The sequence below is a fragment of the Mixophyes fleayi genome, chromosome 2, assembly GCF_038048845.1.
Source record: "Mixophyes fleayi isolate aMixFle1 chromosome 2, aMixFle1.hap1, whole genome shotgun sequence".
Classification (NCBI taxonomy): Eukaryota; Metazoa; Chordata; class Amphibia; order Anura; family Limnodynastidae; genus Mixophyes; species Mixophyes fleayi.
In genome coordinates this window covers 348,907,741-348,932,275 of record NC_134403.1, presented here as the reverse complement: position 1 = coordinate 348,932,275, position 24,535 = coordinate 348,907,741, and the positions used below count along the sequence as shown (strand labels likewise).

The window sequence follows — 24,535 nt, the reverse complement described above, 5'->3', positions numbered from 1 at the left end:
ACAGCAATCCATCGCCATTTGACAGAGGGAGAGAGCAGGGTGTAGTCACAGGCTGATTAGAGCAGGGACAGAGAATCCAATATTCTTCTTGCAATTGCTCTAACAAAAATCGCTAGAGAAGAGAGGAGGATAGAGGTTTATTATTTTTTGTTAATATTTGGCACTCCTCAGTGCTTTTGGGGTGTCCCCCATAATTGTGCATAAATATTTCTGGCTGTCAAAAGCCATATCTGTCAGCAGTATCTACCAAATAATTTTTAGCACTCCTCAGTGCTTTTGGGGTGTCCCCCATAATTGTGCATAAATATTTCTGGCTGTCAAAAGTCATATCTGTCAGCAGTATCTACCAAATATTTTTTTGCACTCCTCATTGCTTTTGGGGTGTCCCCCATAATTGTGCATAAATATTTCTGGCTGTCAAAAGTCACATCTGTCAGCAGTATCTACCAAATAATTTTTAGCACTCCTCAGTGCTTTTGGGGTGTCCCCCATAATTGTGCATAAATATTTCTGTCTGTCAAAATTCATATCTGTCCGCAGTATCTACCACTTAATTTTTTGCACTCCTCAGTGCTTTTGGGGTGTCCCCCATAATTGTGCATAAATATTTCTGGCTGTCAAAAGTCACATCTGTCAGCAGTATCTACCAAATAATTTTTAGCACTCCTCAGTGCTTTTGGGGTGTCCCCCATAATTGTGCATAAATATTTCTGGCTGTCAAAAGTCATATCTGTCAGCAGTATCTACCAAATAATTTTTAGCACTCCCCAGTGGTTTGCGCTCAGAATGGATTCAAAGCAGTCCACATATGATCAGAATGAGCAACCAGGTTCTGTCACCAGTCCTGATGTTAGTGTTCCCAGTACGTCATCTGGCCAAGGTGATGTCAAACAACAGAGTGTTTCCAAATTAGTGCAAAAAACAAAAAACAAACATTTTTTTACTGTATTGAAGCGAAAAAGAAGTGTAACTGAGCAAAAGTTAAGTGACGATAAAAAAAAAATTGCAAGCATGCCATTCTACACACGCAGTGGCAAAGAGAGAATGAGGCCTTCACCTTTGGCTATTAGTGGCAGATCCCAAAAAGTTACCCAGCCTACAATTGGTGCACAACTACTGTTACGCGTCAAAGCCGAGCTGCAAGATAACAGTAAGGCATTAGAGGAGAATGTTTGCTCTGATTCACAAATGACAACAATCCCTGTGGAGAGTCTATCCAACAGTGGGATGTCTAATCGTGAGCATTCTGCTGATGTGTGCCTTAATAGCCCGAGTGTAGCCGGTGATACCCAAATTGAGGATCCGCCACATTAGCAAAAGCGCCTTGGCGTGGCGGATGGCTTAAACATACATTTGCAAATGTGTGCAACAAAGACTTTTGCATTTTTATCTACAGTAGAAATGGCAGATCTGTTGCTGGCTATAGCAGTGTGCTGGGGGAAAAAATGTTGTGTGTATGTTCCTTGCAGGATAACCACACCCTTTCAAGCACCTGTTATGGCCTATAAATTGATTTGAGCAGCTTCCACTTTTGTATTTGTCTGAGAGGCAAGTTGGTGTCAGTAGCTGAGAGGGGGTACTGGCACTGAATTGCTGTTTGGAGGCTTCTGGGGTACCTCTTTGGTAAGTTGGCTCTCAATTTAAAAACACATATGTATGGCCCAAATATATGGGACTCTCAGTGCTGTGCAAGGTGCTGCAAACATTTGAAGTTGTGACGTGTGAGGTTAGTGCAGACTCTGCTAGTTTGAGCCAAGTCATTCCTTTAATTAGACTATTGGAAAAGCAGCTTGAGAAAATGAAGGAGGAGCTGAAAGCAAGCAATTCAGCAAAGTATGTTGGCCTTGTCGATCAAGTACTTAATTCGCTTCACAATGATCCTCGAGTTATTAAGATCTTGAACTCGGATCAGTACATTTTGGCCACTGTGCTTGAGCCAAGGTTTAAAACCTACATTGAGTCTTTACTTGTAAATGAGCGAGATGTGAACTTTTGCGAGGAGCTATTGCTCAGCAAGTTGGCCGCTAAACTGGGCCTCGGCTTGACGACGTGTCCTCCTTCACTTTCTCAAGCTGCTGCTGCTCGTAAAAAATTAAATTTCCCAAAAAGAAGCAGGGAAGACGCAGGGGGCAGACCAGAACAATTTAACATCTGGGCTAGTTTGAAGGATTTTTCAAAAAAATGTGTCACTTTGCCCATAACTCCATCCAATACGAGTATAAACATGCAAAGGATGGTGGAGGATTACTTTCAAGAGGTAGTTGATATGGAAATGTCAGACAGTCCCTTTCCTTACTGGGAAGAAAAGCAGGCCATTTGGAAACCCATGTACAAACTTGCTTTGCAATACCTAAGCTGCCCACCCTCCAGTGTGTACTCTGAACGAGTGTTCAGCACAGCAGGGAACTTAGTCAGTGATCGCCATAGAAGGTTACTTCCCAAAAATGTGGAGAAAATTATGTTTATAAGAATAAACTACATCTTCCACGAGGAAGGCCTTCACCATCCAAGACATCCAAGCACTGACTGTTCTCTAATGGCGGATTCAAGCGGCGATGAATTGATAGTCTGTGATGATGACGTACACACTGATGAGGGTGAGGATAAAGCTGAAGATGATGATGATAACATCTTTTTAAAACTTTCTATGTAAGTGTAGGGTGCAATCTACCCCCCAAAGAGGAAAGGGACTTGTGGCATTTCCATATCACTAACCATCTTGAAAGGCTGCTGTAAGTGGGCAATTTATCCTTAAGGGTAGGGTGTCATAGACAGAGTGACCCCAAACTGGCTTTGTCCATTTCTCATAATATTGTACAGTCTATAACGGCTGATTTTTTTTGTATTTTATACAAGTGGAGGGGGGCCTAGAGAGACAGAAACCAAACTGGCTTTCTCCATGTCAATTAATATTGTACAGTCTATAACGGCTGAATTTTTTGTTTTTTTAAACAAGTGGAGGGGGGCCTATAGAGACAGAAAGCAAACTGGCTTTTTCCATTTCTTTACATATTTAACTATAAGTGTAGGGTGTAATATACATCCAAAGATGATGGCTGCATTGCCAATATGCATAGATGGAGAGTAAGACAATCTGTTTTGTGTGTAGAATAAATGAAGGCCTACCAACGAAGAATTAAACTGTTTTTTTGGATGATTTATTACCTCAACAATTAGATTACTTATCTCTAAAACAGTTGGAGCACTAAATTGGGTTATTTTAGGCCCAAAAACATTGATTTTCCAACAAAATAGCAAAACAAAACCAAACAAAACCAAAACCAAAACCAAAACACGCAATGGCGGTTTTGCAAAACCAAAACCAAAACCAAAACACGACGGTAATCCAGATCCAAAACCGAATCCAAAACCAAAACACGGGGTCAGTGACCATCTCTACTTCTAATGCTCTGTTAAAGTGAGGACAAAGTAGAGTATTTTTTTCTTTGCTTTTAACTAGAGTTTTTTTTCAGTACTGGTATGTCTACTGCCCAATAAATAAATCTGCTGTTTTAACAAATTCTATTCATATACCTGAAAGGTCGCTGCTATAGAATGGTGCACTATACAACTGTATGTATAGCAGAGTGACTGAGTAACCTATTGAAATACAGAGATAAAAAGATAAAATAAACACAGAGCACTAGCACAAGGTGAAAGTTATTCCCCATAGAGATGATACAATTTCCTGTAAACTCCCATTTGAGATAGATTCCTGTATAGTGTATAAAATGTAACCAGAGAAAAAAATGTTAATAAACGCATGTTTAAAAAAAAATAAAACCAAGCAAATACGGACATTAAACCGATGAACGTCATGTTAGAAGTGTATGAAAATGTAAATAAATAGCTGATATTTTAAGCAATGTTTCTACTTTTAATTATTGATAAGTGTACTACATTTATTTTATGTATGCCTCAGTACCTTTGTCTAATAGTAGCTTTAGTGTCTAATTGCATTTTATTTTAAATCATAAACATGAATTGGGTAGCACAGTTGGCTTAGTGGTTAGCAATTCTGCCTCACAGCACTGAGGTCATAGGGTCATTCCCAATTATGGGAATTGAACTCATTAAACAACTCCTGTGTGGAGTTTGTATGTTCTCCTCATGTTTATGTGGGTTTCCTCTAGGTGCTCCGGTTTCCTCCCACACTCCAAAAACATACTGGTAGGTTAATTGGCTGCTATTAAATTGACCTTATTTTGTGTGTGTATATGTTAGGGAATTTAGACTGTAAGCTCCAATGGGGCAAGTACTGATGTGAGTTCTTTGTACAGCACTGCAGAATTAGTGGCGCTTTGTAAATAGATGATGACGATGAACTGATAATAATATGATCATCTCATGTTTGTCCAGTCTTTTCGAAATTACTAAATTGTTGAAGCTCCTCCCCATTGAGTTTCTTTAAATAAAAATGTTTTGATGCTTTTTACAAACAGATACTTTTCGTTGTTGCAAAGAATTTGATGCAAATCATGTTTTTTAAACATAATGTAAGAGAAAAAGTAATTCTGTAACAATGATTTATAAATAGTCTTGGGGATTGACTTTTTAATAAAATGTGAGTTGAGCATTGCATCATTTAACATATGGATAAAGGCTTTCTTCATAGATAAAGATAGAGCACTGAGGTAGTGGTAGTAGTGATATTACTCACTATAACAAATCCTCACTGATCACATAATAAGTGTAGGGAACAGCAAAGTGCAAGTGATCAGCAGTGAGTTCAACCCTGGTGGTGTTCAGCAAAGAAAAGCAATTGCTAAGGAATACTTTGCATGTTAAGAAAATAAAAGAGAATAAAAATATTATCAGTTCAATTATCCAGGCAGTGTGTTTAATTCGTCCTTACTTTTTCAAATTAAATAAATCACAGAAGAGGCAAATTTGCCATCTCTTAGGTTCTACCTGTGGATCCAGCTGTGGAAGCAGGACCATAATTGGTTTTCCTGGTCTTCAGCACTAATTCAATTTTTAGTTTTCTATTTTAACTAAAAGAAATATCTGAAGTCCCCTTAGTGACAATATCTCTTTCTCTATTACATCTAGAAAACTTGTGTTCACTGAAAGCAACACAACAACCATCTAGAGAATTGCAAAATATGAGCTATCCACAGCCCATTTTGTCTCCATACTTCCCCAAACATTTTTACTGGCACTGCTAAGACTTTATGGAACACCGTTGTACCTCAAGTGTACAGATAGAGCACAGGCTGGGCTCATAATGGTCTATGACAAAATATCATAATTAAATGCAAAATTATTTATTTTCAGAGGTATAAACCAGGTAAAGCAGCAATACTCTACTGAGGCTGGCTATTCAATGGTCACCTGTGTGCTCAAGTACCTTACTTTACCAAGCAAAGCTCCCTGTTCTGTATGTTTTCAAGGTAGTGATTACCATACTTTCAGTCAAACCACCAAATTGCTCTGGCAAGACAATATATTTAGACATCTCAAATTACATTTTGAACATGTGTTAATGTTATTTTATCAAGTATAATTGGCAACAAGAAGAATACATAACAAGTGTTTCTTCATACATTGTAGTGTTTACCAGACAAGGGGATAGAGTTGCTAAGGATTCAATCCGGTAGTGTTTTGTAACCAGCCACACATCGCCGCAAATATCCGGCAGTTTACTGGTCCAAACCACCTCTTTGGCTTGACATACTCTTATAATGCAGAAATTATGGACCTTACATGTGTCCTCTATTGTCCATATTGCACTGCATGCTGTATGAGCTATTTTGCCCATTGGTAGACAGCATATTGATGCTGACTACCCCGACGAGACTTACTTCGATATCTTCACAGCGAACGGCTCCTTCCCGACCAGGCTCCAGGACGACTGATGTGTCACTCGCCGGGGTATCGGACAGCTCACCCGACCCCCGGCAAACTTACCTTTCTCCGGCGGTCCGCTCCGTCCCAGGTTCTGCCATCTTGGATTTGTAAAACCTCTGCCCGCATTAACATTGGTCAGGCAATTTTGGCACCAAATATAAAAGGCACCTCCTCTATACACTCAGTGCGTTGCTACATCCTATCCTGTCTACTTGTCTACAGAGCTGATGCTTCAACCAAGTACCCACTATCCTGTCTACTTGTCTACAGAGCTGACGCTCCAACCAAGTACCTGCAGATCTATTCACTTGTCTACAGAGCTGACACTCCATCCAAGTACCTGAAGTCCTATCTACTTTGTCCACTGGGCTGACGTTCCATCAGTTGTTTCGGTATTTCATCTACCCTTTACCGCTATTGACTGTCCCTTGTCTCCTGACTTCCAAAAGGGTCTCGCTCAGTACTCTAGCAGGGGCCGCGACCTGGGAGCAGACGCAGCTAAGACCATATTGCTTTGTAGCGGTTCATGGTGAACACCGTCTACTTGTTAGACTCCGCGCCCTCCGCTAAACTGTACGAACCCTAGGATTCACATCGTAAAAGACCTACCTATCGTGTGAAATCGTGACATGATGTGACAACTGACTGCAAGGCATTGCAAAGAATGAAGAAGCCGGCCAGAGTTGATGACGTCACTGGCGACCGCAACGCTGTTATCGGTGCTGTTAAGGGGGTAATGTAAGTATGTGGACAATGTAATTTGCTCCTTCCCTTTGCTTCTTCCGTTCGCTGTGAAGACGTTGGGGTAAGTCTTGTCAGAATAATGATCATCATTATTCCATACCCCCACCCATTTTGCCATTCTAAACATAAGAAGTGGCACCATTGAGTATGAATTATGAGACAATCATTATTTATTGATTAAGGGAGGAATTTATAATTAACTTTCAGGGGCAAATTTTGGTGCCTCCTCTTATGTTCAGAATGGCAAGATAGCTCATACAGCATGCAGTACAGTATGGACACTTGCAAGGTCCATAAATTCTACATTATAAGAGCAACTTTCACTTAGTCTTAGCAGAAGGTAATTTTTAAGAGTTGGTTATTGATGTTTACCATAATAACTTCATTCACTTATAGTTCCTTGCATTTGCGGGTTGGAATGAAACTAGGTTAATAGTAAATTATTAAAACTAATAAATTAATACTATGGATGATAAAATTCATTATGAAATAAAATAAAAACTCCATAAGTAAAAAATTATATAAGATAACTGGAAATAAATGAAGTTTGCACAAGAAAAACAGCTTTTTTTTTCATATGCACCCCCTTGGTGTGAATGAATAGCTGGCACTTTCCCTAAAGCAAGAGTTATCTATAGCGGAAGGAAGCTAAAAGCCAAGTCTGTGAATAGCATTACCGCCTCCACTGAAAAACAACACATCATGCTGTGTGCATACATGGCATTCATAAGTGTTCTTACAGTAGGCTGAGTGCACGGTCTACATTATGTGGTATTGATAAATTCATATATTATTTTCATTCTTAGGTTTAAGAGAATAATAGAGATAATTAGATGGAAAAAACTGTTGACCTTACCATCGCAGGCAGCTCTACTGTTTCTTACAAAAATGCTTTTCACTTAGTTCGATTTAGCTAATTTTTTATTTTCTTAATCTGATTTTTTTTATAGTACATTTAGAAATAAAAAGTTGTCTATATTTCTGTACAAAGCTATAGGGTCCAGAGGTACGACCCTCCCACCAGACAAAATATAGAGAAAGCTGCTGCGCATGCGGTCGCGCATCAGCAGCTCCATTTCGGCGGCACTGTATTGGACAGCAGCGGCGGCGCTGTCAAAAAAGCGTCCGCGGCGGTGCTGTATTGTACTATATTACAGCACTGCCGCGGACACTTCTTTGACAGTGCCGCGGCTGCTGTACAGTACAGTGCCGCTATGTAGGGGCACTGTTTAGCCCCCGTTCTTTGCGGAGGGGAGGGGTTTCTGGAGAACCAGAAACCCCCCCTGCGTGCTCCCCTGTGAAGCCCCTTCTTTACACAGGAAAGAGCAGCACATGTACAATGGTTAAAGCAGAGCATGGGGGGGAAGGCTACAGCGACACATTCAGACCCAAGTTTTGCCATGGAACCCAGAGTTGCACTATTTTGCCTCTAACTGTACATCAGGGCCATCTTTTCCATTGGGTATGATGGGCAGGTGCCTGGGGGCCCCACGGGCAAGGGGGCCCCATAGACAGGGCTCTTAATGAGAATAAATAATCCTACAAAAGAAAAAAACCTGCAAAAAAAAACCTTCAAGGGTCAGTGAGCAAGTACATCTATCTATCTCTATATATCTATATCTATATCTGTATCTGTATACATCTATATATCTATATCTATATTTAGGGGCCCTGGTGCACTGCTTTGCCCGGGGGCCCATAATGTTGTTTAGATGGCCCTGCTGTACATATTCTTCTAAAGTGAATTTAATTGCCTAACCTGTGTGCATTTTCCATATTGAAATATATACATTTAATTTTCAACTGTGATTTAATCCTCTCCCCCAGGTAATACGGCCTGTGATTCTGGCAAAAGCAGCACAGCATGGGGATCCTTTAAAATAGTGTCTGGTGCAACATACACACCCAGCCTGCAAGACCAGAACTCAGCGGATTTTAAAATTCTTGCCTTTGATATCCAGCAAATGGTAAATCTTTGCTTTTATTACTACATACATATATGTGTACATTGTTTCTTTCTACATTATAAAGAGGGGCACAATATTTGTTTATCACATATAAGCACCAATACAGACTTATCTATACAAATCATCATATCTAATAGGCTAACTTGTCCAGCTACAAACTTCACAAAGTAATACAATATGTAATAACACACTGGCTTTGCTATAATAGTGGGACAAAATACATGCAGAGCTATACATTAATAAAACACAGCAACTATCTTTAGTGTTGGGAGCATTGATTGGTCAGATTTCTCTTACAAGTTACAATGTGCTCAAATAATGAAATTTTAACATTCTACTGTCAGTAGAATCAACTGTTAGATAGACACCAGGAGATAAATGTATCAAGATTAAAGTTTTCCGGCAGTTTTGAAAAGTGGAAATGTTGCCTATAGCAGCCAATCAGATTCTAGCTATCATTTTGTGGAATGTACTAAATAAACTATAGTTAGAATCTGATTGGTTTTTCAAACCCTCCAAAAAACTCTCAGCTTGATACATTTACCCCCAGGAAAGTAAGTATGTTCTGCTTGTCATGGGTCCTGGGCATCGGACCACTAAATCGTAACATCTGGGGAGACAGTGGGTGACAAAAAAAGTAGATTTGTGAGTGGGTGTGTGCTTTAAATGTTCTCTTCTACATACTTTGTATTTTTAGTATTAATAATTGGAATTATAATTTTTTAGACATTATTTGATGTTTTTTTTTATAAACAGATCAATGAAATATTTCAAGCTAGTCAGCTGAAGTTTGAATATAAAACATCAAGCGTTGTGGAATTTAGGTAAGGACATAAATTATGTGGTATAGAATTTAGATATGTCTCTTTTTTTGTCCTGTATTATTGTCGGCTAGGTTATTTTAAGTTCAATGTTGTATATCCAATAAAAGATTAAGTTCATTAGTTTAAAAGCAAAGTGGTACTAAATGCAGAAATAATAATAATAAGTATTATTATTATTATTATTATTATTATTATAAACCAACATCTTCCACAGCACTGTTAAGAGACATATATTGAACATGTAATGTAAACAGTACAGAAGCAAACAATGAACTTGAAGGTTAGAGAGCAATGTTCAATTGAGCTTGCATTGCAGAAGGTTAAAGCATCCATCTAAGAGTGATATATTTTACAACATGCGGAAGCAAAAAACTGTATTCAGCCTATGAAATCATTAGGAACTAGTTACAACATTAAGGCATTTTGTGTCCGTACCAGTAGGTCCTAGTAAATTGGTAGGCTGTATTCTAATGGGAAATGGTGTAACACCCGCTCACTCCATTCCTGAGTGGGGTGTTGCAGATATGATGCGTTCACGTTACTTGAATGCACTTGTCAATTATAGATACCTACAGGCTTACTACACTAACAGGCAATACCATGCCCAAACTAAACCTGCATGCCTGTCAGGATTAACCACGCTCTGATAAAGCCAAAAACTCTGTGACTGGCTGTATCCCCGTTGGGTAGTATTTAGGTGGCTTTCTGGTATCCCCACGTTCAGGATACAATAATTGAGCAAAATTGTGTTATTAATGAAAAGTATGTTTTTGCTATTTTGTCCATTTATCTCAACTTGTCTAATGTCCATAAAATAAAAATACATTTAATCCAATATGTTGCTAAATGAAAAAAAAAACCCTTAAAATTTGCTTAGACTTAAGCATAGAAAGGGTATTCTTGAGGTATTCTTGATAAAGCCAGCACAAAACTAAAGGCAAAATGAAAATTATTTCTGGTCATTATGGTGTCACTTACCACAGGTCATCAAAGGGTTAAAACGTTTTATGCTTTGAATCCCATTTTACCAGCATTGTCAGCATAATAATCTACCCTAGGCAGAGATAATGGGCTAAGAAAAGTCAGAAATTGCAGAATAACAGCAAACTATGTATTCAATAGGCAATGACACTGCAGGATTTAGCAAACAAATGGAATTTCGGTTCACTTCTCTAAATTAGAGGCTGCTTGTATTTGTAAAAGCAATGTTCTTTTCCATTCCTCATTGCAATTGAATTAATCCAGGCCTGGACTTAATTGCATTTACATTTCCTACATTTGTAAAATCATTATTTTAGAATTCTAACACTGCATAACAGAAAGGAGAGAAAAATGTTAGGGTACTATATTACATTAATGTGACAGAGGAGGATGATATCTCAGCTGACACCAAAAAGTGACAAAATGTTGATATCTATCTATCTATCTATCTATCTCATATCTATCTACCTATCTATCTATCTATCTATCTATCTATCTATCTATCTATCTAATATCTATCTATCTATCTATCTAATATCTATCTATCTATCTATCTTGATAGATATCTAGCTGTACAGAGAACTCATTCACACCAGTCCCTGCCCCATTGGGGCTTACAGTCTAAATTCCCTAACATACATACAGATGACACAGAGAGAGAGATTAGGGTCAATGATAGCAGCCAATTAACCTACTAGTATGTTTTTGGAGTGTGGGAGGAAACCGGAGCACCCGGAGGAAACCCACGCAAACACGGGGAGAACATACAAACTCCACACAGATAAGGCCATGATCGGGAATTGAACTCATGACCCCAGTGCTGTGAGGCAGAAGTGCTAACCACTGAGCCACCGTGCTGCCCCGATCTATCTATCTATCTATCTATCTATCTATCTATCTATCTCATATATATCTATGTATCTCATATCTATCTATCTATCTATCTATCTATCTATCTATCTATCTATCTATCTATCTATCTGTCTATCTGTCTGTCTGTCTATCTATCTGTCTATCGGTCTGTCTGTCTGTCTGTCTGTCTGTCTGTCCGTCTATCTTTCTATCTATCTACTGCATTTTCAGGATATAATGTGCGTTTCTACTTCTGTGCATGCTCGTGAAGCACTAGTTGCGTTTGGGTCATGTATTCCATCTTGCACTTACGGCCTTATGATTGAAGAGGCAGAATGTGTGAAGGACTGTAGACTGAGACTGAGACTCGTATGCATATGCTGTTAGGAGAAGGGAAACTTGCGGGTGCTCGATCACTAACGCAAGTTTCGAACTGATAGTCATGACGATCAGCTTAGATGCATCTGGCTCAACATAGCCATGTAAGATGTCTTTTTTGGGGGATACAATTTCGGCCTTCATTTTAGACCGGCATTGTGCCCAACTCTACATGAGGCCCTCATTGAGCCCCACACGCTAAGACCGAACAGAGAGACGTCACTGGTGTGCACATGTACAACAATAGCAAACATCTCATCTATTATTTGCCACTGAAGAAGTGTCTGAGCAAACCTACGGCTGAATTAAATTATGTTGAATCAATGGAGTCCGGATAGATACATTGACATTTGGGAGCGGACAGGTTCATTTTTATAAAGTGCTTCAAACTATTTTGTTTTCTATTTTCCATAATGTATTATCAATCTTTATTTCATATATTGAAAATTAAGATGAAATTCCTCATTTTTCACATGCAATGCATGACGATAGATTATCCATTAACTAATTGACTTACCAAATATTTCTCTTCAATTATCTGTTCTTAGAAATGGTAGTGTGATCGTGGTTTTCACCGTACACTTTACACAAGTTTTATCGCATGAAAATGTTCAGAATGAGCTAATTATTGGCATTAAGGAGAATCATTCAGAACTCACAAAGAAGTATGAAATAGACAATTCAAGTGTGCTGATTACAGGTAAGCACAAGTCATATGTGTAAAGCTGCAATATTTATTGAACATACTATTGGGAATACGTCCTGATAGCATTTAAAATGTGCATTAACTCAGAGCAACCAATCAGAATTTTACTTTCATTATGTTGATTTCTTGTTATTGGTTACTGCACATAAAGTCACATTTTGCCTGTACAAAAATGAATATACTTACAATGCTTCCTCATATTTTGTACCATTGTTTTGCATATGTTGGTGCTCTATGGATGGAATACAGTTTATTGAACTGAATGGTGCAATGTAGCTAATGAAGTCTACACTCAGCCAAATTTTATTTTTTGGTCTGAGCATAAAATGTTAGGATCTGTGCTCAATTTGTCCACATACATAGGTATCAAATTAGACATTTTTGCTGATTTAGCACCCAGCATGAGCAATCGGGGTCACATAGTTGCCTATTAGTGTGGTCAGCAGATGACCCCACACGCAGGTCGACAATAAACATCAGCTGACTGTTGTGCAAGTCTGATCAAAATATGTTGATCACGATCAGATTATTTTGGGGATTTTGAAGAATTGGCCAACATAATCACCACATGTTATACTTTTATCACCACCATAGCCTGCCACCCACCGCTCACGCACCACAGCAGATATTTTAAGAATTGCTGTCCCAACTTCCTCCACCACTGGATTGCTGTATCAAATGATGTATCAAATGAGGTATATGACATTGAGTACACTACCCTGCTAATAATTTTATAATAATACTAATAATATTCACTGAATCTCCCATAGGGTAGAACCAATGTTGGTATAGTCAAAACTTATTTGGAACCACCCTTACCAGAGAGATAAGTAACCCATTTAATGGTGGATGTTCCTGTGATCCCAGTATACTTCCCAACTTTACTTCTTTCATTACGTTCATCTTTTGACCACCTCAAGGTACTCCATTGCAGACTTCAAATCACCATGTTCCTTTAGTGCTTTGGATTTCTTGAAGGGAGTCTTAAAATCCTTCTCAAACCCTTTTGTGCAGCAATAATGTTACCTTCATGTTTGTGTAAGTCCTAAGATAGGGACTCATCACATCTATTCTGACTGATATGATTACCTTGCCCTAGGGTCCACCAGTCTGCCTTGTTTTTCTCTCTCAAAACATCTGGTGAGTGGGTGGGTGTCAACCTCCAGCCTAAACCTGCTGGATGGGCCCAAATTACAAGGACCAACATTGAATAGCCAGGATAATCTTCTCCTTGTTGTAGTCAACCACACTTGCCCCAAAAGTACCAGAAATTTGCTGAAAAATCCCAACATTAGATATTGTGCTTATCAATCCTTCTCTACTATCCACCTCCTGTGCACCCAGTCTCCAACCCAAAATGTGGTTAATAAATCACTGTACCTTGGAGCTGCGCATACCTGCCTGACGTCTCTCTTGCTCTGGACAAGCCCTAAGCCATGCTATGCTCAGCAGGTGATTCAGGATGATATTCACAATGGGGTACAGATTTATGACAAATCGCTGCAGCAGGAGATATGGGGTCTAACGCTCTGGCAGCCTTGCCCACTGAGCATTTGTAGTAGGCCCATGCCTGGTTTGAGCGGTTCCAGCTCCCACTTCCTGGGTGAGATCTCTAATGGTGGTCATCAGCCACGTAGCTGCCTGAGTTTCTGTCAGCAGCTCCTCAATGTTTGATATCTCATAAGGTTTTGTTTTATGCTCTATATTCCCAATGCCTAAGCAGGAGTGGATGCTTGTCACCTTGCAAGCTACTATGTAATATTACTCTAATCCTACCTCTATATATACAAATGCACATAATATCACCCCCAAATCCTTCAACCAAACCCCACCATTTATTGATTAACTTCTATTATGCCAATACTTTTCCTAGCTCTGTTATGTTTCCCTTTCACAAATCTGCTCTTCTTTCAGGGTATTCCATTGGGACCACTGAGATGGCAATGTTGAAACTCCAGGGCTCCCAATTACGTTAATTACCCACACCCCATAGCACAGAGGAGGAATGGGAAGAGCCCCACTATTTTAAATTTTTTTACATTTACACAGTGCAATGTGCATGGGAATTGTTTATTTCATGAAGAAAAATATGATGAGAACAGATCTCTGAGTGGAATGACCATAAGCAGCGAGGAATGCCCCTGAAAATAGGTCCTGTCACCCCTTTGTCTCATTACAATATTCTTGCAAAAAAAAAAATCTTGCTTCTGCACTGCTCTGAAAAACAATGTGCACAGTTGTGCCTACTCCCTACTTTGCCAGGAGCATCTTAATTCTGCTGAACATGTCCACTCCCCTCTTCCTGTGGAACCTTCTCCTTGGCCATCTAGATTTGGTGAAAATTCAGGTGCTCTGTGGGTCCAAAGCTGTATTTGTGCTGTGCAGTGTCTGTTTTGCACTTTTTTAAATTACCTCCAGCGGCTTTTATCTTAATCATTTAAATACCATTACTACTATTTTTCAGTTTTTAATTATTTATTATTGTATATGTTTGCTTTAATTTTATTTATGCATTAGAAAATATTCTAAACCACAGTGGCAGAATGTATTAGGCAGGGGTAGTAGTAACAACTTGTTTTTTCCACTTATTCTCTACACTCTCAACTGCACAGTGCTATATATAGGATCTCGACAATATTCAGAAATATCATTGGCTAGTATTTAGGACTTCTCTACATGTAAATATGTCATAAGGAAAGTTCAAAATGTTTTGCTTTATACAAGATGAATAAAATATTTGTTGATTTTGCAGAAATACAACCGTTTACCACAGCAAACCCTACCACGGCAAACTCTACCACAGCAAACCCTACCACGACAAACCCTACCACAGCTGATGTTAGAACCACCAGTACAGGTTAGTAATAAAATATGCAGTATGAAAAAATCCAAAAAGTTATTAAATAACTATAAATCGCCTGCGGTCACCAAGTGGAAAAAAAATGTATGGAATAGTCCCCATTTTGTTTTATTTTATTTTCGTATTGATTTTACCGTATAGTTTGCAGAGATTTTATACACTATCCATACTGTGACTCTGAGATGCAGATTTGCCATTTAAATATATGTGTGCTTTTATGTGCATGCTATACAGTATATATACTGTATATATACAATGTAATGTACCTTTATCTAAACACTATTTGAATGAATTATCAGTGCTAACTGCTATATTGGCTGCTGTGAAGCATATAAACAAATAAACACCATCCACAGATTGTGAAAAACATCCATGAAACAAATGAAGCTGAAGCTATACCAAAGTGAGAGTTAAATCCATTCTAGATAGTTATCCCTAAAACCATTCACTAAAGCTGGGTACACACTACAGTGGTTTCAGATGATTATTGGGCCAAACAAATGATAAGCGACTGTTTGGCCTGATATTGCATTAGTGTGTACGCTGCAAGGATCAACGCTTATCATTCCAAAACACGTTGTATCATCATTCATCGATGGAACGATGTTGTTCCAATTCTGCAGTGTGTATGCACTCACAATCAGGATCTCCATGGAGTTATGATCTGTTCAGCCGATGGTTATGACAGATGAAGAGCACAGACCTGAAGGTAAATGTTGAACAACATGTATAGTGTAAACACATGAATCAGCATGCTGAGCGGGATTTTTTTTTTAATAAGTCGTTGGTAAAATCCTTATAGATAACACATCGGGAAAAACTTTCTGTAGTGTGTATCCAGCCTGCATCCTTAACTAATGTAATATAACTCAAGACAAGATGACTTGGGATAGCTATGGCTATGTTTGTATTATTATGCAGTTGTTTTGGGATAGCAATTTCTGCACTTCACTTGTTATGCACAGCATGTCCCAGAGTGAGAAAGTAACATTTAGGAAGCAGATGAATACTAATAAATGATGCAGTGTTTTTGAAATAAATAATCATTCAGCATAATATCCCTTTAAAGATAAAGAGAGTGTAGAGAGCAATGTTTGATTATTGCTTAACGTTTTTTGTGATAACACATTATTCTCATTGCTCTGCTTGGTTCTAATGTGGTAAAAACAACACAAAAGTGTCTTGAAAAAACAATATATATTCAGGATGTTGAGCAGAAGAAAACAGAAATGGGCCACACTTTAAAAGATATATTTAATACAAATTCATGTATAGTTATATATAGTTCTGTAAATATATAAACATTTTATATGCGGTTGTACAGATATTATAAAATTGCTGCTTTGGCAGTTTGCTGTAACAAATGGCAATATATTTTGAGACGTCTTATGTTAGTAAAAATGGCTAAAGTGTAAGTTTCAGTACTTAAATATAACGATTTAGTCTGACTTGTCATACAATTAAATTTATTTTAGAATTATTGCAGAAAGTAAGATAAATACTGGTTACTTAGCAGCTGAAGAGCCTTTCTCCCCTAACAGTAATCTCTCTCCTAACTGCTTCTTTTAAATCTTTTCTGTGTACCTTTTTCTTTTAATATTTTTTATGTTATGTTTATGTTTTCTGTGTGTTCTATATGTATATCTTACAGTGTTTATGTATGTGTATAGACTAGCTTGTATGTCCTATTTTGAGTATGCCCTTTTTTTCCCACTGTCCACACTGAAGAGCACTGTGGCACCATACAAATCTATGATAATAATAATAATATTATTATTATTATTATTAATAATAATAATAATAATAATAATAATAATAATAATAATAATAATAATAATATTAAGTTTTATATATGTATATAGAATTTACAATTTTACAAAGTGGAGCAACACACACCAGTCCCCTGATAATGAATCTGGAGTCTGGAAACTTTCCAATGCACCTTCATCTATAGTCCCCAGCACATGTTCTTAGATGTGGAAATTCCACATAGGCCAATACTTACAATGGGATGTTTTTTAGCTCCAGCCAAATTCTTTTTATATGGGAAAGAACATTTTTATGTGCCCAGATACCAATATAGTAAAATGTTCAAATCTGCAGATTTAACCCATATAACAAAGACAGTTACTTTGTCCCTTTACTTTCATGACATGACCTTTGACCCCAACAAGCAGTATATTTGGAGAAAATTGTAGTCCATGATAATGAATGGGCTTGCACAAAAGCATTATCATTTACTTTTAATGTATACTAGATACAGGATAGTGGGCAAGGTAAGGCGCCTATGTGCATTATATAGAGATCCAATGGTGGCATATTTGCTCAATTCCAGGAGTGCCTGGGCCCTGTGCTTTTCTATGGATTACATGCATGTAGTCAAGGAGCTGGTGGACATTAGTTAATTATCCCAGGCTTAAAAGAGGTGTGACACTTCACTAATATTATTTTAATAATCACAACATTATTAGTGCTATTATTGATACAATTCTACTACTGGGGTTATTAATGCAACTTCATGAATGTATTTTTACCTACAGCTGATCCTGCTTCTGCAGCAAGACCAGGATATTGTAGTATTCATATTTGGCTAATTTTATTGCCATAGCAATGGCACCCATCAGTACTCATTGCAGAAAACTGCAGGGTCTTGCTGTGCATTGCCAGAGCCATAACTTAGAATTTTAGTGCCCTGGGCGAGAAAGACAAATGCCGCCCCCCTAGCCCTCAATTTTAACCAAATTAACCTAAAATATTCCTAAATTGCGCCCCCCTTCAGCGTTGCGCCCTGGGCGGTCCCCCTTGTCGCACAGCCCTAGTTACGGCCCTGTGCATTGCCATATATTATTAGTCAGCACTGTTACCTAAACTAGCCCTGGGTGTAAAGTGAGATGAGTGCAGATGTGGGGTAACCAGAGATGAACAAACGTATCTTAAAATTTCACAAAAAAATAATCTCACAGTGGCGTAAAATTCTGACGACATAATGTTTGAGTTAGGCTTCTGCGCCACTATTCCATGATATGGCTATTTTACAGTATATAGGTAAATTTACATTTTGCAGAATTTATTGTCTATTAATAGAGCTAACGTCCGAAAGGTAAATTCACTCTGCTGTGTAGTGTGGCTGGGGTAATACTAAGGTCACATTTGAGGTCCACTGGCGAAACTTGCAAAATTTTTTGGTCAAGTGTTTAATAAAGTGAATATTCCATGGACCAGTTTTGAGAGTTTCCTTATTTATAATGGTAATGTGTAATAGCCCTGTAAAGTTGTTCATAGGAAAAATATATTGTGATCTAATAAAAAGAATAATACAAGTGGAACTATGGAATATACACCACTAAGAAATCATACAGTGTAACAACAGCCTTTATTGTTCCATACAAAGTAAAATCACATCTAATGTTTTATGCTTCCTTTATATTTGTTTCGTTTAAAGTGCCTCTTCTGAATTGCTGTTCACTAAGGGACCATTTAGTTACAGAACAAATAAGCAAAATCTATTTATTTAATGGCTGAAAATTAACTACATCTTTTACTGTAATTGTGTGTTTTGTTTGGTTCAATATAATGATTGTGCTGTTGCAGCCAAGATTATATAAATAGCCAAGATAAGATAAAATGACCTTTTTAGCCCATGCTATTATGGTCCTTTGTTCTTTAAAAAGATGGTTCAGAAAACTTTTATTCTTTTAAGTTATTCTTAATAACTAGTAGATAGATAAAAATATACTTTTTTTTAAAATGAAGTCATGTATTGTTGTTGATCCTTCTTGATTCTCTTGTGAAATAAATTGCATAGTATATTATATTTGATTTTTTTTTTTTTCATGCTATTTAATTGATGAATTGAAAACCAAAAGGGGCCTCCGATTTTTCCTATTATGTTATTACATTATTGGAAAAGTATGTTTTAGACCTCTAGATAAAACATCCAAACTGTCCCTCTGTTACCTCCATTATTATCCATTATCCATTATCACCTCTCCTCCTGTTCTCCACCCCTTATAACTCTGCTCTCCAGCTACTTAGCCTCTTCCGTGAGGTCCTTCTGCCCTTCTAACCCCTCTTTCTACTCTCTCTACCCCACTGGGGCTCTCACCTGTCATCTAGCTGTACATTGAGCTTCCGAGTTATTGTGCTTTTTGCTAACTGTACCGTGCTGTCTCACCCTGTACTGTGATTCTGTCTGTCCCTGTACGGCGCTACGGACACCTAGTGGCGCCCTATAAATAAAAATTAATAATAATAATAATAATAATAATTATTATTACAAGTGGCAGTTTATCCCCATGTTATCATTGTGTAACATCTTTCAGCGACAAATACAATTGGCAGAGCCTGTAAGAATATGGTTACTCTGTCAACAGTTTTTATAAACTTCATTTCGTACTGGACTTAGGCAGCTGCCTTGTTTTACATGCAAGATACCATATAACATTCAAGATATTACTATATTCTAATTTGATTTAAATTTGTAAACTTATAATTTGTTACTTCTTGGTCCAAAAACGTGATAATTACGTAGGTCCTTTCCAGCAATAACCGGAACAGGATGGAGGACAGAGTATGTTTATGATTTGTAATACATGGAAGAGAATTCAGTCTTGTCGATACCCAATACTAAGTTTTAATGGTTCCAATCACTGACTCTCATGCTGTCCTATTATATTGTGAGGTTGGAGGAAAATGTGCAATTTTGTAACAGGCATTAAATATAAAAAATATTAGTACTTGTAATGAGTCATATATTATTTAATGTTTAGAGGACATGTCCACATTAAGTATCTTTTATGTTTTATTTTATTTGCCCTATAGTTCAATGTCTACCCTTCCAGAGGTTATGTAATGATGCTAGTACATGTATACAAGAAATTCTGTTTTGTGATGGAGTGTCTGATTGTCCAGATGGTTCTGATGAATATAACAAGACATGTGGTAAGTCTAATATAATAAATTATTTTATTTTAATTATTTTACTATATAAGTAACTATAGTTATTGGTCAAAAAGTATTCTGAATAGTTCTGAGTATTGATCCATATTATCTCCGGTACCTTCACCATTGGATTGTTGGCCACCGGGAGCCCCATATTTGGTCTCAGTTCTTCCATGAAATTATGAAAAATCTCAAAATGTGTTTTCTGGTTCAACCACAGTAGTGTGCATTTTATAATTGCAAAGCTGTTAACTTGCAGCTTGTAGCTAATATGTAATAGCCAAAAAGAAAATAAACTTTAAAATGTTTTCTTTTTTCTAGATGTTTAGAGTTTAATTTTTTTTACATTGAATATCAAACATTACTGTGTTCAAGTTCAAATACACTGTTTACGTTGAAAAATGGTTTTAAGAAATACTATACACAATATGCAGTAATCCCACAAATATATTCTTTTTTTTATTTAAATAGCAAGCTAAGTACATTTTAAGCACTCATTTGATAGTTATTTTTTTTAGATGTCCCCCTGCAAATTATTATTTTCTGGACGATAGACAATATAGCAGCCAGTCACAGCTACAGTCACAGTCACAAACTCATAGACTGTCAGCATGTCATGTGATGGTAGAGGGGGAGAAAAAGGGGGAGGACTTTACAGTGCAGGCTGAGCTCAACGGGGCATTCCAAAGCCGATCTCCTCACTGCAGCCTGTGCAATGTGGCTGTATTGCCCTAGTTTGCCCTTGCCATGTGACACTGGGCAAACTGTGCAGAACTTTAAATCATGAAAGCAGCCTGAACAAAACAAACCTAGGAAAATGGTAATTACCAAACTTCTTCATATAGACTGCCCCCGTGATTTATGTGAAAAAAAACTTACCTCCGTTCTTTATGGGGTCAACGCATTTTGAAGTTTGAACAAACTTAAATATGCTCAAACCAACTCATAGTTGGACATAGCTCGAATTTAGCTCAGCTTTTTGTCTATATAAAGTTTAACAATTTATCACAAATTTCCAAATATTAGAACCAGTTTGATGACCTGGTTCAAGTGCCACTTTGAAACAATTATGAAATTAGATTATGTATAGGTTGTAAATAATGACTGAAATATATCTAAGGTTAGTTACAAAAACTGACCATGTATAAGATAAGTACTATAAAAAGAGATTCTTCCTAGCCAAGCCACGTATATATATATTAATTTACACTTACATAACACAGCACACTGGCCTTGTTATTTAGCCTAATGGTTATGTGAAACTCCTATCTCTGATGGTTAGCTCATGATGATTAAGTTATGTCCATTTTGTCAGTTATAAGGATAATATTTACAGAAATCCGTATATGATTTCTTGATTTTGTGCGTTTATGTTTTGTTTATGAATATTTACATATAAAGTAAATCACTATTATAGAAACACACGTACTATACTATAAAATACCATTTTGTTGATCTAAAATAACCTAATTTAGTGCTCCACCAGTTTCTTGGATAAGCGAGGTAATTCTAAAGCTAATAAATTATGAAAAAAACAGTTTAATCCCTGGTAGGCCATCCTTAATTCTAACACTTGCCTGCAAATTATACAGACAAACCTGGTTGTCTTACTCCTCCATCTTTGACTATTGGCAATGTAGCCATCGTCTTTGGGTGTATATTACACCCTCCACTTGTAGTTAAATAGGAAAAAATCAGCCTGCATTGACTGTACATTAACTAGTAATGGCCAAAGGCAGTTTGGTGTCAGTCTCTATAGGCCCCCCCTCCACTTGTAGTTAAATAGAAAAAAAGCAGCCTGCATAGACTGAACAATATAACAAATAAATGGACCAAAGTAGTTTGATGGCTGTCTGTGACCCCTCCCCTCCACTTGTAGTTGAATAGAAGAAAAGCAGCCAGCATAGACTAAACAATATAAGAAATAAATGGACCAAGGTAGTTTGGTGGCTGTCTATGCCCCCCCCCCTCCACTTGTAGTTAAATAGAAAAAAAAACAAAAAAACAGCCTGCATAGACTGTAGAATTAGAATATTAAAAGAAATGGACAATGGCAGTTTGGTATGTGTCTGCATCAGACCCCCTCTCCACTAGGAGTAAAATAGAAAACTATTCAGCCGTTATAGAATCTAGAATATAAATAGAAATTGAGAAAGGCAATTTGCTATCTGTCTGCATCATCCTCATCAACATCATCATTAGCGCCCTCATCGCCTACACAAATCTCCCTCTCATCCTCTTCTAATTCCAAAGTGGCATCCTCAATTTGTGTATCACAGGCTACACTCGGGCTGTTCAGGCACACATCAGCAGAACTGCTGAAAGGGCCCTTCTTTATGGGTACACTAACAGAATGCTCACGATTAGACATACCACTGGTGGATGGACTCTCCACAGGGATTGGTGTCATTTCTGATTCAGAGCATACATTATCCTCTAATGCCTTACTGTTTTCTTGCAGCTCAGCTTTGACGCGTAACAGTAGTTGTGCACCACTTTTAAACTCCAAATTACTTGGTCTTGCTTGGTCACGAGTGACCGTACAAGAAGAAGGCTCAGTAACATTTTTTGATCTTCCACTAATAGAGAAAGGCGAAGGCCTCATTCTTTCTTTTTTCACTTCAACACGGTGAAAACATTTTTGGTGTGTGTTTTTTTCCCTGATTTAAAAAGACTATGTACTTTTACATAGGCTTTACCAGATGACGTACTGGGAACACTACCATCAGGACTGGTGCCAGCACCTGCTTGCTGATTCTGCTCATATGTGGACTGCTTTGAATCCATTTTAATGAGCCCAAGGCACTTGTAGTGCAAAATTTTTTAGAAATACTGCTCATAAATATGACTTTTGACAGCCAGAAAAATTAGTGTTTCACACTGGGGAATATGGGACACCCCAAAGCACTTGTAGTGCAAAATATTGTATTAGATACTGCTGACAAATATGACTTTTGACAGCCAGAAAAATTATTGTTTCACACTGGGGAATATGGGACACCCCAAAGCACTTGTAGTGCAAAATATTGAAAAAAGAGCCTCCTCTATCCTCCTCTCTTCCTGCTCTAACAATTGCTAATAGAATTGGAATTAGTAATAGAATTGAATAGATTAGAAATGAAATAATAATACAAAGAATAAGGTGTACAAATATTGCTATGTCCCTGCTCTAATACAGCCTGTGACCAAACACTGCTCTCTCCCTCTGTCAAATGGCGACGGATTGCTGTGGATGCGGGTATTTATGCTTTTCGAATATCGCGAGAACCGAGCTCCGATATCCGACCACGTTTTGCCTCAATTTCGATTACTAACGAGTGGGAGAGTACCGATCCTGCTCTGCTCGGTACTCGGATAGGCGAAGTTTGGGTGGGTTCGGATCTCGGGGAACCAAGCCCGCCCATCTCTATTTGATAGTAACTAGGGGTGGAATTGCTATGGTAGCAGGGAGGGCAGCTGATATTGGGCCCACAGCTAGGGAGGGGAGGGAGGGGGTTCATCCCTGTCAAAGCCCAAAGAGCCGCAATGGTGCCCAAGATAATTTCTCATCTACTCAAACTCCCTCTAGTGGTCAAGCCCTGCTAATGCCTCAGTAAAGGAAGTTTCAGACAAAGAAGGTGAGAAATTGATTGTTTCTTGTACATTTTACAAAATATTGCTATGTCACTATGACTCTATTATATTGTGTTTGGACAAGATTATCTTCTATTAAGTTACTAAGGTATATATTTACATTTGTACTCTTCTCTTTTAAGCTTGCTAGCAAAGAAAACTCTTATAAAAAAAAGCTGGCAAAAATATCCCCTATGTGAATGAAAATAATGCAGAGCCTGAAGACATATTCCAAAATATAAGACTTGCAGGCTTGGAGCATTAGTCGGAAAGAAGAGACAGAAATCTAAATTTTCCTACAAGAAGACTTTCCTGATCAGCAGGAAAAACAGTGCCATGTCCTATATTTACACCAGTGATTGCAATGTAATTTATCATATTACAAATCCATTTACTACTTTTCTAAATTAGATTTTATGGGGACATGAAAACGTATTGCAGGATTCAGGAAAGAGTGGTTTTATTAAAGTGGCAAAATGTTCACACAGCACAAGATCAATTGGTCAAAGACTGCACGAAATTGTGTTCCAAGTAACAGCTTTCCCATGCAGTACTCTAAGAGCTTTCATTTTAAAGTACCTCTTCTTAATATATCCCTGCTTTTAGCAAACAATTATAATTATGTAGCACCCAACAGAGGGAGTCCCTGATTTTATTAGTGTCTGAAAAACTTTCCTATTATTAATTTTTTATGAATTTTAGAGATTAAATATAGGAGTGAAACTGTATGGAATGTGTTTGTATGAAATATGTATAATTGTAAATGTAATATAAAAAGAGTGATTGTGCCTTTAATAGCAGCAAGAAGGTATTAATCAGT

General features: G+C 37.6%; 1 protein-coding gene across 1 annotated transcript in view; it reads left to right on the top strand.

Moving 5' to 3' along the window:
• Positions 1 to 7,933: 7,933 nt before the first annotated feature.
• The window catches only part of TMPRSS15 (transmembrane serine protease 15), a 224,362-nt gene continuing 207,760 nt past the window's right edge, over positions 7,934 to 24,535 (top strand). The window contains exons 1-6 of the mRNA XM_075197836.1: positions 7,934 to 8,006; positions 8,422 to 8,561; positions 9,318 to 9,385; positions 12,145 to 12,296; positions 15,055 to 15,159; positions 19,984 to 20,103. Of these exons, the coding sequence (XP_075053937.1) occupies positions 7,934 to 8,006; positions 8,422 to 8,561; positions 9,318 to 9,385; positions 12,145 to 12,296; positions 15,055 to 15,159; positions 19,984 to 20,103 (658 nt within the window). The remainder of the gene's footprint in view (positions 8,007 to 8,421; positions 8,562 to 9,317; positions 9,386 to 12,144; positions 12,297 to 15,054; positions 15,160 to 19,983; positions 20,104 to 24,535) is intronic.